This window comes from Calonectris borealis, chromosome 4, assembly GCF_964195595.1.
Source record: "Calonectris borealis chromosome 4, bCalBor7.hap1.2, whole genome shotgun sequence".
NCBI lineage: Eukaryota > Metazoa > Chordata > Aves > Procellariiformes > Procellariidae > Calonectris > Calonectris borealis.
This window is the reverse complement of record NC_134315.1, coordinates 12,899,102-12,913,582: the sequence shown is the minus strand read 5'-3', so window position 1 is coordinate 12,913,582 and position 14,481 is coordinate 12,899,102. Positions and strand designations below refer to the sequence as shown.

The 14,481-nt window shown below is 40.7% G+C and overlaps 1 protein-coding gene across 1 annotated transcript in view; it reads right to left on the bottom strand.

The window, feature by feature from the left end:
* The window catches only part of AFAP1 (actin filament associated protein 1), a 121,334-nt gene that overhangs the window by 49,561 nt on the left and 57,292 nt on the right, over positions 1 to 14,481 (bottom strand). Inside the window, exon 3 of the mRNA XM_075148659.1 lies at positions 10,628 to 10,725. Within this exon, the coding sequence (XP_075004760.1) occupies positions 10,628 to 10,725 (98 nt within the window). The remainder of the gene's footprint in view (positions 1 to 10,627; positions 10,726 to 14,481) is intronic.

Sequence of the window (14,481 nt, the reverse complement as noted above, 5' to 3'; positions counted from 1 at the left end):
TAATGAAAAAATACGACTTTTAGCATAGTTTCCCTGTGATTCTGCTGAAAAAAAAAAAACAAATTGCAAATCTGCACATAATCACAAAACAAATGAGTCTTTCCAGGTTAGCTGCTGCTGCGCAACAGGCGTAAGGGACATGAGAAAATATTACATGTTCGTTAATATTAGAAAATTGACAGCACATTATGAATTTTGCCCTACACACCTGCACACATCAGCTCTGTGTGGCCTGGACTGCTAGACGCAATGGGGGAACTGCCTCCAAAGAGTTTGTATTTTCTTCCTTCATGCAGGTCGAGGCCTTGCTCGAGTGAGTCGGGGTCAAGGTTTGTTCCTGGGGCAGTGTAGATTCATACCACCCCTTTCATAAGACAGATATATTAATATCTTGGTCTAGCCTTAAACTATTTTGCCTGTCAGGTGTATATATGATATATGAAATTCCTATCATTATTAAACCTAATTCACCCAGGAAATACCCATCCTGAGAGTCATTCCAATTTTGACTTGACAGAGCACCAACGTTTCAAAGCTATCTTTTATCCAGAAACAAATACGAGGTTCCAATAAAGATCAGGGGGGAAAAAAATTCCTTGTTTTTAGACAAAATGTTATTCAGAAAGAAAGAAAAAAGGAAATGAAACACAAATGGTGCTTGTCTGAATTCGACCCTGCTGGAGCACCAGTTACTTCATACAGCTGGGGCGGGCTGGGCTGTGCAGCCAACGTCAACACAGATGGAATCCATTGCTGAATTAACCAGGCCCTCCTTTCTGAAATGCATTTTGCAGTGCTTGCCATAACAAAGTTGAAAACAGTTATAAAAAAGATTTTTAAAAAAAATATTAGGAGAAACAGAAACATCCAACATTAAATACTTTCTGATTAAAGCAAGGATGCTTTAATATTGAAAGAAAATCCAACTGATTAAATACAAAATAAAAATACCTCACTCAAATCTGTATCATAAACAGCTGCATCTTTTGGGAGTTATGGAATATATGAGTTTGAGCATCAAGAAATGTAAAAAGTACATCTTACAGTGCTTTAATTCTTTTACTATTGCTAGTTGTATTGTTTAATTCTTTCAACTTTTTTAGTGGAAGAATTTTGATGAAGTTATGAATTATGAACTGAAATAATTCTTGATTCAATAACTTTTCATTAGTTTACCTGAAAAATAAAAAGGCCATAAAACCACAAAACTATTTACATATTCTATAAAAGGATTAAATCTCAAAAAACCCTAGAACATGTGTAGTTTGAGTGGTATCAGGAGGAAAGACCTGGCAACCTGCAAAGAAGGCATTAGCACAAATTCCTACTTTTATTTTTTTTTATGACAGGCCACAGGGAAGAAAACTAGAGAATGCTGCCTTTCAAGACAAATAACCTTGCTCAATCACAGGAATAAGAACTGAGCTAGAAAAAAAATTACCACTATTTTTATCTCGTTGGAGGAAAAAGGACAAAGATAAGTGAGATATTGTTGCCCAGAATAATACCAGTAATACTGAAGCAATACTGATAAAGATGTTTGTCAGGTGCTGGGTCTGAGATCAAATGAGAGATGCTTTATTTGAAACGAAGAAACGCATGGCGTAATAATTACACTACAGAGTTGAGATCTCTGAAAGACTGGATTGTGCATGGGCTGCCCAACTCCAGTTTACAAGAGGGACTGTTGAGAGAAAGAAACAAATTTCTCCAAATAATAAGCAATATTTACCTGGATAGTAAAACTCGTTATTCTACTGGACGCTATGAAACAGACTTAGCGGAAATATTAATTTTATGGTGTATTATGGCCTTCCCCTCCACCTGCCCCTCTGTGTTCCACAGACCACAAATAAACTCTTTCTTTCTTTGTCCTAGGAGATAAAATACTTCATTTCCCCCTTCTGTCCAAGGGTACCTACCAAGATAGGCAGTAGTGTTTTACGGATAGTCCAGCTGATATCTGCTGACAATATGGAAGTATATAGTGTGGAAAGCAGTATGAAAGACAGAGGAAAATCAATGTCATCGTATAGGGGCCTGCGGATATAAAATCACTTTACACCCCAATGAAGACTTACACTATGTACGAAATAGAAAGAAACACCTCCCTTTATGCGATGATTTAGGACGTGGAGATTTTCAGTGCAAAGCAGTGCCTTTAGCAGAGACTGTCAGTACACCCGCGCTGCAGGCAAAGGCTGCCAGCAATTCAAGGGCCATGCTCGCACGTGTGTTATTAGATCAACCACCAATTCGGATCCAGCCGGGCCATGGAGCCAGCTGCTACGTAACCCCTCAACACTGAAAGCAGCAACATGAGACTGGAAAAGCGGTCACACGTTGGTGATGCATAATAAAGCTATTCAGAAGCCAGCAGGCAAATGTGGGCTGTCAAGAAGAAACCTTGACACATGCACATGCCATTTGCTTTGGACCAAGCTTAGACCTGACCTCTGTACAACCCCACCGCATCCTCAGCCTGGAGGGGGAAGAGTGCTCACACGTTTATGATCCCTCTCCCCACAGGAAAAAAAATGGATGTCCAGAAAGCAAGATGAATCAGCAAACTGAGTACCAATATAATTGGCAAAATCAGACTGCACATTTCAACCAGGCTTCGTTGTACCACTGTAAAGGCTGGAAATTGGGCACCAGTACTTGCCACACACTTGGTATGAAAGCCTTTAGATAAACTCAAAATCACTAAGGCGCTAAAAAGAAACCACCATTTATTGCCAGCTATTGAGGACCTGCACGGACATTGGATTTATTCAGGACAAAAGCGCTGGCTATATGGGATGTTAAAAGCATATTGAGCTGTGCAGGAGTGAAATATTAGCCTGAGCGTAGACAAGCAGTAGCTGAGAATTATTCTTCATTTGACCTCAGCAGTGTATTCCAAAGTTATAAATTTCTCAGCTTGTCAGCTGGACCCTACAAAACTGGGAGCCAAATAATGTGAAAGAAGTCTAACAACTTCTTTTTTCAGCTTCTGAGCACATCTGACAGCAAAAGACAGCAAACCAGCCAGCCAGACACCAAACTCAGCTTTTTGGAACAGAGTCATCCCGTCCGTCCCACCACAAGGTGGGTGACACGGCTGCGTGACAGGCTGTTGGTATAGCCCCACCCAACCATCGCTGAGTGTACCCAAGCAATTACAGCGCACACCTCTGGGACAGTGGTGCTACCAGGAAAAAACCAAAAGGAATTGCCCAAGAAATCAACAGCCAGAGTCAGAGATGATGGGAGGCCCAGCAACCCCCAGCAATCCTACAAAGAGCTGAACTGGTAACCTGCCAGCTCCTACCGCAGTGCTGAACAGATGAGGGCAAGGAGGAAACGCTAGCAGAAGTGACTACCAGGCAGAGGATGAGTATAAGCACAAGCACAAGCAAAGCTTTTCCTTAGCGTGATCCTGAACAGTGACTTGAGCAGGTTTAAGACTAAGAACAAAAGAAGGTACACACTTTGCACTTTGGACTTGCTGTCCTCCGGGGAGTGGAGGTACATCTGACACAGCCTAAGAGTGTGTCTGCTGACTCAGGGGTGAATGCCTAATTAAAGGTATCTCTGGAAAAGTGCTTAGTATGTAGAGTATAGTGATTGCAAACAAATCACAGCCTCAGAAAGCACAGCCTGATGATGGGAAAGGGATCTGAACAGACTTGCCCGCATGTAAAGAATGAATCAGGGCGTACTATGGCTCCACAGTTTGATCAGAAGATCTTCCGGAGAGCATTTACACAGGAACCTCACCAGGAACTGAGTTACCATTTCACAAAATACAGCACATCTGAGTTCTGCTTAGATAACACGATAACACCTTTACCTAAGCAACAGGAAGGTAAAGATGGCAATGAAGAGGACCAAATGGAAACAGTAAGAAACCAACACAGTATATTGACTGAGCAGAGAACCCAGTTGGTTCTTGCATCTCTCTGATGGCAACGTCAGCCTGTGGGACAACCCAGGCATAAGCTTAAGTCTCAGTTCTTGCCATTGTATTTAATTAACATTTGAGACATTAAATAAAACTGAAGAGACTGGAGCACAGAATGCACCACTGAAAGGAGAGATAGCTGGAAGGAGTTACACCCAAACTCTATGGAAGACAGGGCTGGAAATAAACTTCAGACTCTGCGGAAGTAACAGAAGATCTAAAGAAATAATTAAAAAGTGAAAAAGAATGAGCCATAAACAAAAACACAAGATTTCTGTATCATTCAGATTCTATAATAAAAGATTATTACACAGCCAGTTGGAAGCGTCACTCAGACAAAATAATAGAGTTGACTCATATCAAGAAAGGGTCTTGAGTGTACCAAGAAGAGAAACGGGCTTTAATTAATGCTGGGGAACACTTTCATGCATATTACATGAGAAAGATGAATCTGAATTTTAAGCAGCATGGGGCCCTCATTCAGAGATGGTTATTGTAACTGTGCTCAAAGAAATGTCTGTATTCCCCCAGCAAAGATAAAATCACCTTCCTATTCCAGGAGTTAATAAGCTCATCCATGTACATGACATGACAGTGCGGACAAGACAACGCAGTACAGTAAGAAAAGTGTGGGCCACACCATTTCTACCAGAACAATATTTTGTAAAGGCCCGAGCACTGAAGGCTTTGCTACTTACTGGCCTAATTCCTTGCCCATGTGTTTGTGCACAGCACATGAATGAGCATGTTTAGAGAAGTAAATAGGCTGGTTTCTAACTATCAGCACAAGGAGGGTGTTTTATGGACACGTATAGCATAGAAACAAGAAACCAAAACCATGAGGGAGCATGTTATGAAAAATGGGGGAACAACATCCTATCACACCTGTGGTATTAGTAATTTAATAGCTTTCATCTGTGGAGGTCAAAGTCCATCAGCATCTAAGACAGAAAAGACAGAAAAGAGAGCATACAGCTTCCCAATTATCATAGAAAGAATCTGGTAAAGCAGTTCAATCCTACTCTAAATCTGACCTGAGCTCATCCAGTTTAAATGCAAATTTCCATCTCATTCTGGCAGCTTAGAAATGAAGAAGGCTTTGAAATACAGTGATGTGCATTGTTATAAGTGTATAATACAAGTGAACTGAGAAGGAAATTACTTTAACTAAAACTTTTCTGTGATACCATTTGCAAAGGTGAAATAAATAATCAACAATAAGGCACCAACCCCACTCAGGGGAAATGGGAATGGCAACGACAGTGTCCTGCAAGACAGAACCAACAAAAACCGGGCTGCAAACACTTCTTTGTCCTTAATCCCTGTGCAATGATATATGATGACCGATAGTATTCCACAACCAACCGCATCATATCCAGAAGACTCTGCTGTTTTGGTCACTCGTGATCTAGAACATGAACCTACAGCAGGTACACAGGAGAAATACAGATATAGTTCAATAGAATATAAACTATAGCTCAAAATGAAACTGATAGAGCCTTTCTTACACACAATGGAGTGAAATGAAGCCTGAGAGGAATATGATTGTGATTTCAAAGGATATCTGAGGCACGGGTACCAAGGTGTGGAAAAAGGCTACTTAAATACAAAGACAAAAGCTGGCAATGAACACTGGGATGGTGGAACAGCCTTTCAAATTGAAATAGTGGATTAAAGAAACCTAAATGCTAGTAAATACATTTTGGTAAGTTTCTGAAAGCGTTAATATTTTATAATTGCCTGCAGTAAGAGTGACTGCACTGAATAATCAAAAAGGCCCCTTTAGTTGTTCCTCCATTATGGAAGAACTTGTTGAGATTTGTTCAAACTGAAGCTATTAGCCAGCTCTGAATGAAACAATTGAATTTTTGTTGCATTTGCCTTTGGTGCTTTTAAAAATTTTCTGCAAGGAGAAAAACTCTAAGGCTAATACTATTTTAAGATTATCTTTTAAGAAGAACAGAGAATAACAACTGCTTTTCAGTGTTCGAAGAAAAAGCAAGATGAAATAAGCATTCATAGGTACCCACCTGGCACATGAGCCCCTTGCTTTTGTTATGGGACTAGTCTCACTGCACATTTTAGAAGAAGCTTTAAAACTGGCACTTTTGTTGTTGTTGTTCAAAGAATGATTAATGTAATTGGTGATGCATCACCTCAAAAATCCTTTTGATTTCAGGATGATTTTTTTCTTCTCCAAGGACACTGTCTCCCTTCAGCATTTTCTAATAAATATCTGAGAGTATAGCTGACAGGCAGCCAGATAAAGGGAGTCTGTCAAATTGCTCCTCCACAATAGGAAACCCATTTATATGAAACACTCCTACAGAGTGACTGTGTACGTTGCAGGAAAGGGTTGGAGGAAGATGACCTATCCTTTTGATTTATACCTACAGGGGTTCTGGCATCTTGCTGGACACTTGCTGTGGTTAAATAATTATTAAATTGTCAATATTCCAAGAAAAATAAAACGTATACTCAATTTTACTGTGAAAATCATGCAAAATAGCTGTGCTGTTTGTATTTGATTTTGTTGGACTGCACAGTGCACTGAAATCACTGACTGTCAGATGTAATATGACAACCAAATGCTTGGAGGCTAGAAGTATTCTGTCACTGTCATGCTGTGGATAATTTATGCCAGTAATCCTCAGGCGCATCTGAGCAGCAGGACCCACTGGATCTTATTCTATTGCCTCAGTGGAAAAAGTACTTCAAGGCAACTCGTGATAGTGCAATGATGGGATCCCAGGTGTTAAACCACCAGCAGCACTGCGAAGTACACACAGAGCCTTGCCTCTGTTATTCCTCCAAACCCCTCACCTAGCACTGCATCTTGCACAGGGAAATACCACAAAAGTAGCCGCTGATGTAGAGCTGGAGAAAGCAGGCTAAAAGACACAAGCCCTTGCAGTAAGCAGATACAAGAGGGGCGAACCAATATGACTCTCTTTCAGACACGGTGATCTCCTCTGCTGCTGACCCAGGCAAAGCCCCACAGCTGCTGGCACTGTACCCAAGCTAGCAAGCACGTCCTAAGGCACCCAGGCAAGTGGTGTTTCAGTTCTGCAGGAGGACTCTGAGCTGCCCTTAAGCTCATGTCCTTTATCCGCAGCTTTTACTTTGCCGACCATCTGAAGGAGCTGTATGCACAGGCTAAAGCAAGCAAGGATTTGTGCTTTCTAAGCCTGACAGAAAGTCTGCTAGACCAGATGTAAGCAAGGGAACATATACAGAAAAAGAGACTTACTAAGAGATTGTGTCCTTAGTGATTCACTTCATTCAAGTACATGCAAGGTCCAACTTTGTCCCTCGATTTTAAGACCTGGTCCAAAGCCCACTGAGTCCAGGAAAACTCTCCAGGCTTTAATGTGTTTGAATAATTGGAGACTTCATTTAAATTATTAACAGCATGTTTCTAAATAAAATTAATTCTATGCTCTTTGTTCATGGGCTGATGAATAGCAAAACTGATACAAGATTTGGCCTGAGCAAATATGCAGGTCTATTTACAGATTTACAAAGGAAACCTTGCACAGCACCTGCCCACACATAATTCTGGCTCCTGGCACTACTTTAAGAAGTATTGAATTCCTTCCCACCCACACATCTTTACATAAGTAAAAGCTTAAACATCAATTCAGACTAAACATTTTTGAATGCAGAATCCCTTGAGTGCCATAAAAAGAAACAGTGGTGTAAATGAAACTTTAATTTCCATCACGCTCAATAACTGATGTGCTAAAAACATAGCTTTTAAAACAGTGCATAGTTTATTTAAAGTTATTGATTCCCACTTCCAGTAAATTCCTGTATTCCAGCAGCACATTGTGTTTCCACTGGAGGCTGAGACCACCACTAGCTGTTATTCAGCAAGTGGAAAAAGTTTCTGTCCTGAATGACTGACAAAAAGGGGTGCCATACAACACGACTTCCAACTTGCCAGGTTGCCAAGAAGGGCAACCTGGAGCAGAATTTCCTAGCCTCTGGTGGGCCCAGGGGATTTCTTCCACTCGACTACGAAAGCATGCTCTATGAAAAGTGGCTAGGAAAGGTAGCTCAGCATTTGCGTCACTGAGCAATGTAATTATCTACAGTTTTTATAGAGATCAGCATCATCACCTACAAATTTTTAGGAGTCCATTGATTCAGGGTAGGTTGAAAATCACCATGCAGGAACATTAATGGACAGGAAAATTAGATCTTAGCCACTGTCATTGATATCCAGCCTGGCGTAAAAAGAAAGATGATATGACAGTCTCTGATTATATCTAATAATAATGAGGGGCTAACAAAGAGGCATCTAATAGAGAAAGGTTTCCAAAAAACAGCTAATGATCAATTCCATTAGTTCAACGTGACTTCAGGAGAAATCTTTAAACAGTCAGACTGGGGTTTGAGCTTGCCCCAGTGTTCAAAGCTCGCAAAGATGATGGTTTTGTCCTTCCCTCCTGACTCCACCTGGTCTTTTGCAGGACAGCAGCCGTCTGTCATCTTTTTCACAAATTACGATGTGCTACTGTCTTAAAATAGCACAGCTCATAGCCCATATTTGGATAATGCAGGACAACGAGAGGCCTGGGACATTTCCTGGCTGATCTCAAAGTGTCGCCGACACCAGAAAGGGAGGCGAAAACCACCACTGCCTGACAGCAGCAACAGAATTGCAGAAAAATTGGCAAAAATCAGCTTTGGACACTATGGAAAAACCAGCTCAGCTTCATGACTTCACCGAGATGAAAGCGTCCGCAGCATTACGGGCAGGTCAGAGGGGAGGGCCATATTCAAACTCCACTTTGCCAGGCTCAACATGGGAAGACCGCACTCCAGACCAGCCAGCTCTAACTGTGTCAACTTCCACGGTAATTCCCACTGTATCTCAGAGAAATATTTTTGTTATTCCAAAATCCAAACGGAGCTACTGCAAAAAACAGTGTTGACCTCCTGGACCTAATTCATGCTTCACACCATTTCAGTCGCTGCAGCTGTACCAACTTTAAGGGAATTTACACATTAGTATAGGAGAAAGGAAAAGTAGGTCAGTTGTCTTTAGAAAAACAACCTGAATCTTCAGAGCCAATTTATTAAACTGAACCTACATAAATATGAAAGAACGAGGATCTCAACTGGCTTCAGTTTATGAAGCTAGGACCTGAAGTCTGCATTTCAAAGGCCTGTGCATTTTGCATAATTTTCCTGCCTCTCATCAACCCCTTCCCTTGTAATTTATGCTATATGCATCTTGAATTAAAGAAAAATAATCATTTTCAGGCACTCTTAACCATGAAATGGATTCTTCAGGTTTCACTGCATATTAATAAGACCACTTTTGCATCCATTCAAATCTATGCATAATTATTTTATAGTATCCCTTTTAGTTGAATTTTGCTACAGTATATATACCAACTCTGGATGTGAATGTTTCTAATATAAACATTCCCTTCCTATAATGATTTCAGCATATCTCATTACATTAGGTAGAATTAAAATTGGGAAAAAAAAAGTCTTGTTCAGGTCACAAACCAAAAGCTGGCAGCGCTTAGGGAGAAACTATGATTAAAGTATTCTACATAATACGTTTGTTGGGTTTTTTTACTTTGTTCTGCAGTACATAGCATTATTCACCATCAAATAAAAGTTATTATGAAAGGTTGGCCAAGAGTTTGATCTGATAAATTAGTTCTTATGTTCATAAGATGCTACTGGCTTATATATCTCTTAGAACTGGCCATAAATGCGGTAACAGAGAAACTCACTAAAATGAAGCAGAACATCAGTCATCCGGTTGTTCTGCCCCCGTAAGCTGCGTCTGTATTTCCTGCTTCAGCCAATGAACGCGGGTCTCCACGGATTGCCCTTATCACCATGCTCAAAATTTTCCACAAATGAATAAAAAGATGGATAATTTATCCGATTAGAGCTAAGACTGTGTTCACCTTTCGACAAGCTAAACCATGATTTGCTCACGCTTCTCTAAAAAAAATGCTGAAAATGTTTTCTTCAAATCTACTGTAAAGCCAGTAACCGAGGAGCATTAAAAATTGTTTATAGTTTATTCTGTAACAAGACAGCTGCTCCCAACTGGAGGAATTGAATTACAGATCTCAATCAGTATCTTTGCTATAAACATCTCTGAGAACATACACTTCTACTTGTTCTGCAGGGAATTTCCTACCCAGAGACTGAGAACAGAAGGGCACTAAAGACTTTATAAAAAAAGGAAGTATTCTTCCTTCATTTTAAAACTCTGTACTTTCATTTTTCAGCTATCAAGAGGGAGTCTTCTCATAAGGCTTGCTCCAAGGAAAGCTGATCCTTAAAATAGTAAGAAACTGGCTGGGACCTGTGGGCTTGGCCAGGCCAACCTCCAACACCAGGCAGGTCAACCTTTGAAGTTAAGATTAAGTTGCTCAGGCTTTTGCCACTTGAATTTTGAAAATCACGAAAGACTGCAATTCCACAGCCTTTGCAGGTGACCTGTTCCCGGGCTTATTTCACCATAGGGATTTTTTTGCCTTCTCTTCTGCAAGTTGAACCAAATTCCCTCAATCAGAGTGGAATTGAGAGGAATAATCATTTCCCTGGACCTGCAGGCTCCTTCCCCTTGTAACCATTTCTGTTAGTGCTTATCACAAATATATTCTTTTTTATATATATTTGTATATTTAAATTAACACTCACCAGCCACTGCTGAGGTATTTCTGGCAGAGGCATTTGAGGAGGCGCTGGCAAACTGTTGGCAACTTCTTGCTTCTGTACATGTTCTTTTATTTCAAAACCTGTGGAAGAGCAACACACATCGCTTAACACTTCAGTGGATGCAAGTGGGACATTTTTTCCACACGTGGACACCACGCCTGACTGTCACACACTGAAATCTGGCATGCAGTGCTGCTCACAACCTACCTCCCAAGCACGGTTACTGAGGCAGGACTGGAAGAATGCTGGGAATTCAGGAATTTAATCAAGCAGAACAAACACATACTTACTCTATATGATAATGACATATACGCTATTTGGATCAACAAATACCAGACAGAGAAAAAAATTACAGGAAATCATTCTGAAATGCCTATCCATCTGGAACTGAAAGACTTAAACAGCTACAATTCAAACACACTGCCAGGCGTCTACCATACAGATAAAACCGCTTATGGGGGTAGATACCACACTTGTGAATGTCTCAATGGCACCATACAGTGAGTAAAACACGGTTAGCCTGTGGGCAGTATGTGGCTGGCTGCCTTTTACCAGTGGAGATAAACAACAGTTGTTCCCACGGCGCATTTTGGATGGGCAAGGCCATCATGCAGAAATGAGTCCAAAACCATCTTTCATGCCAAAAGAGTGGGGAAGAGGGCAGAAGAAGACCCCCTGCTTCTCTCCCTCCCCTGCAGCAGAGGTGACAGCTATTCAGCCAAGTCCACAACGCCTGTGTACCCTGGGCTCCCTGCTGCCACCACCACCTCTGATCATGGAGCCATGGTGCAAGTCTGCACAAGTCCTGGGAGATGCAGGATGCTATGACACCCCAACCTGGAGCACGCTGCTGCTGGGGGGGACATTGCCCTAATGAATTCACCATTAACAAAACCGCACACTGAGCATGTTTTCCCACTATTTCCTTCTTCCTCTCATTTTTAAATAAATAATCCCATAGTTTTCCAGGTGAATTTGAAAAGGGAAAAGGAGCTGAACGTAAAAGCTGCTTTGAAGGTCCTTTGTATCATTATTGCATCTCCCTCCCAGGGGAAAAGAGGAGTGACTCACTTGTTCTGAGTTTTTGGCACAATAATTTAAATCCCAGTTGAACTCACTTCATAGGAACATGATATCGTTTATTTTTCTAAATATCAAAAGGGAGATTAGGGTGCATCTCCTCAATGTTCTGGCAAAAATTCAGTCAATGGATTGTACCCTGCTTACGCCTAGACTGAATTTAGCTCCTAGTGTTTAATTTAGTTTTTAAAATATATATTTACATAGTCAAATGGATGTCTTTTGGTCAAGATCATATAATTCTCCAAAATGTAATCAATGATGAAATGTTTCTTGTCATAATAACCCAGTCCCACTGGCTGTGAAGTCATGGATTGAAAAACAACACTGATAAAATAAACTGGCTCTAAGGGCCACAGATTCTTCTTTCTTCCTACAAATCAAGGGGGGAATTAGTCTTGGGAAACATTCCAATTTTGTTTTTTCAGTATAACTTTCACTTGTTCCTTTTTATGTAGGATGAATCCATATTATGACTGCTATCCATATCCAAGTCTCCCATGCTTTCCATACCAACCAGAAGTTAAATATGAAGGGCTTTTTACTGCAAAAAGAAGTATTCCAAGTGAATTCTATTGAATCTGTAAAACTAGTTTTTCCCCAGTTTTAAACTACGTGTGTTTAAGCAAGAACCTGCTCTAACATTTATTCTCTTCTACCAAATTACCCAGCAAAGTCAGCATTATAGGTTTAGTGCATCATCAGGTCCCTTTAAGGAAAACAGGCAATGTTGACAGTCATATTAAAAGACTAACTCCACCAACAGGTCTTACTCCAAAATAAACTGTTTGTGTCTTTGTTTTTTAGAAGAAAGTCTGAGTTTCAGAAAGAAATGCCAAGTGTTTTGTTCAGACATACAATCTATCAGGCATGCCAAGGCTCAGCAAGAACAATAAAGTTTATAGTTTTGCCAGCTATTCAGAGTAACCACTGGTTTGGATGTGGGGCAGGTCGAGGCCAGGCAGCTATGACCTGAAGAACACATCTGCCTGGCCCAGTTCTCTCTGGTTGATAGATATTAAACGAAGAAACCAGTGTGCATTTGGGAGATGGAACAAAACAAGGCAAAAGGTTTCTAAAGAATTCCCCAAGTAAGAACTTACTGAGTTTAAAGTGTTTTACTAAAAGCCAACCAGCCCATTATAATAATTTCCACACCTTTACAAAGAAAAACATAATTGTTCATTTCCAGATGTTATAAAGAACCGAGCCAGTTCCCAGTTGCACAGATCCTTCATTACCGTTCCCCATTGATCTTAAATGGTTTGCTCCAGCAATCGAAATATCCTGTTGGATTCACACAGTTGATTTTTACAAATGCATATAAAGCGTCTGAACTCTGCATAGCCCTCAGGCCTCTTAAACTGTGCCAGCGACCCAAGAGCTCTCGTGGAGTTATGTGGGTGGAGTAAAACAACATTTTGAAAAACAGACTCTGAATGACAGTTCAGCTTAGTTACAGAGTACTGTGGGTTTATGCATCTTTTATTGCTTCTAAGTTTAATGAAGAGATGAATAGTTTCAAAGGGATGGGAGTACTGAATGTTATAACTGATAAAAAAAGCAGCAGGGTCAGCTCCATTAAAGTACGTGACTCCCCGGGTAGTTTCACACACACTTGAAGCCAGCACGGGATGGCAGAGCTCCCAAGGAGGCAGCTCCTCTCCTTCCCTGCCTTGTTCCCGTCCCTGCACCAACCTCTCCTTTGTGCCAGCGTAAGCATGTGTGTGGCCTCAGGTTGAACCAGACCAGGGAAGTGACACTGCGTAGGACTAAACCAGCAAAAAAAAGCAAATAATGCTTGTGCTAGCAGAAAGGAAGATGCAATACACGATGAGCAAGAATGAGTAGCCTGGGGAGAGAAACAGGATGCTTTTTGTAGAGGCCATGGTGGCTTAAACTCTATTTAAACTGCAGTTCCATAAAGTAGAGTTTATAGACATATAAAGCATGGTCCTATGACCTCTTGCTTAACTGAACTATGGGATTCCCTTCAATTAATTCTTGTCTGAACTAGAGCATATCTTTTAGCAAAATATTCTGTCTTGATAAAATGCCAGCAATGGCATGCAGACCTTATGAAGTTCTTCCATTAGTTCATAGCTTCAGTGCTCAAAACACGTGCTTTATTTCCACTTTGAAACAAACATTCCACCATTGCACACTGCTTTTTGTTGTGTAAGCCTAAAAGCTCATTCTCAGTCATTCCTTTCCTACATCAAGTTTAATTATGATACCTCATTTTGGATAATTTGAAGGCACATTTCTGGATCCTTTAATCACTTTTATGACTTTTCTTTGAAATGTCTAAATTTTATCTCCTTGAATGTAGGCTCTAGAAGGGGGTATAATGTTCCAGTAACAACTGCGTTGAACCAAGCTCCACTGCTTAATATATGGATCTTGTATGGATCTTGTTAATGGATGGATCCTGTAATAGGATGTAATGGATCTTGTTATAGATCCTGTAATAGGCTTTAAAACCTAAACAGTAGGTGTGAAAGGTAGACGGCTATGGTCCTTGAGTCTTTTTATCCTTGGCCACATCTATAGTCATAAATTAAACATGCTTGGGAAGGTGCTCTGGTACAGGGAAATCCATACCCATATGGTTAAAATCTCTCAGCCCTCAAAACCATGGTGGAGGGTGATGATTTTGAACTGTCTGTTGGGAACAGACCTTTGCCTGTGCTAACTCCCAAATCATGCCTAGGAATTGATGGAGGAGACGAGTCAGATCAGGCCAAACCCATGCC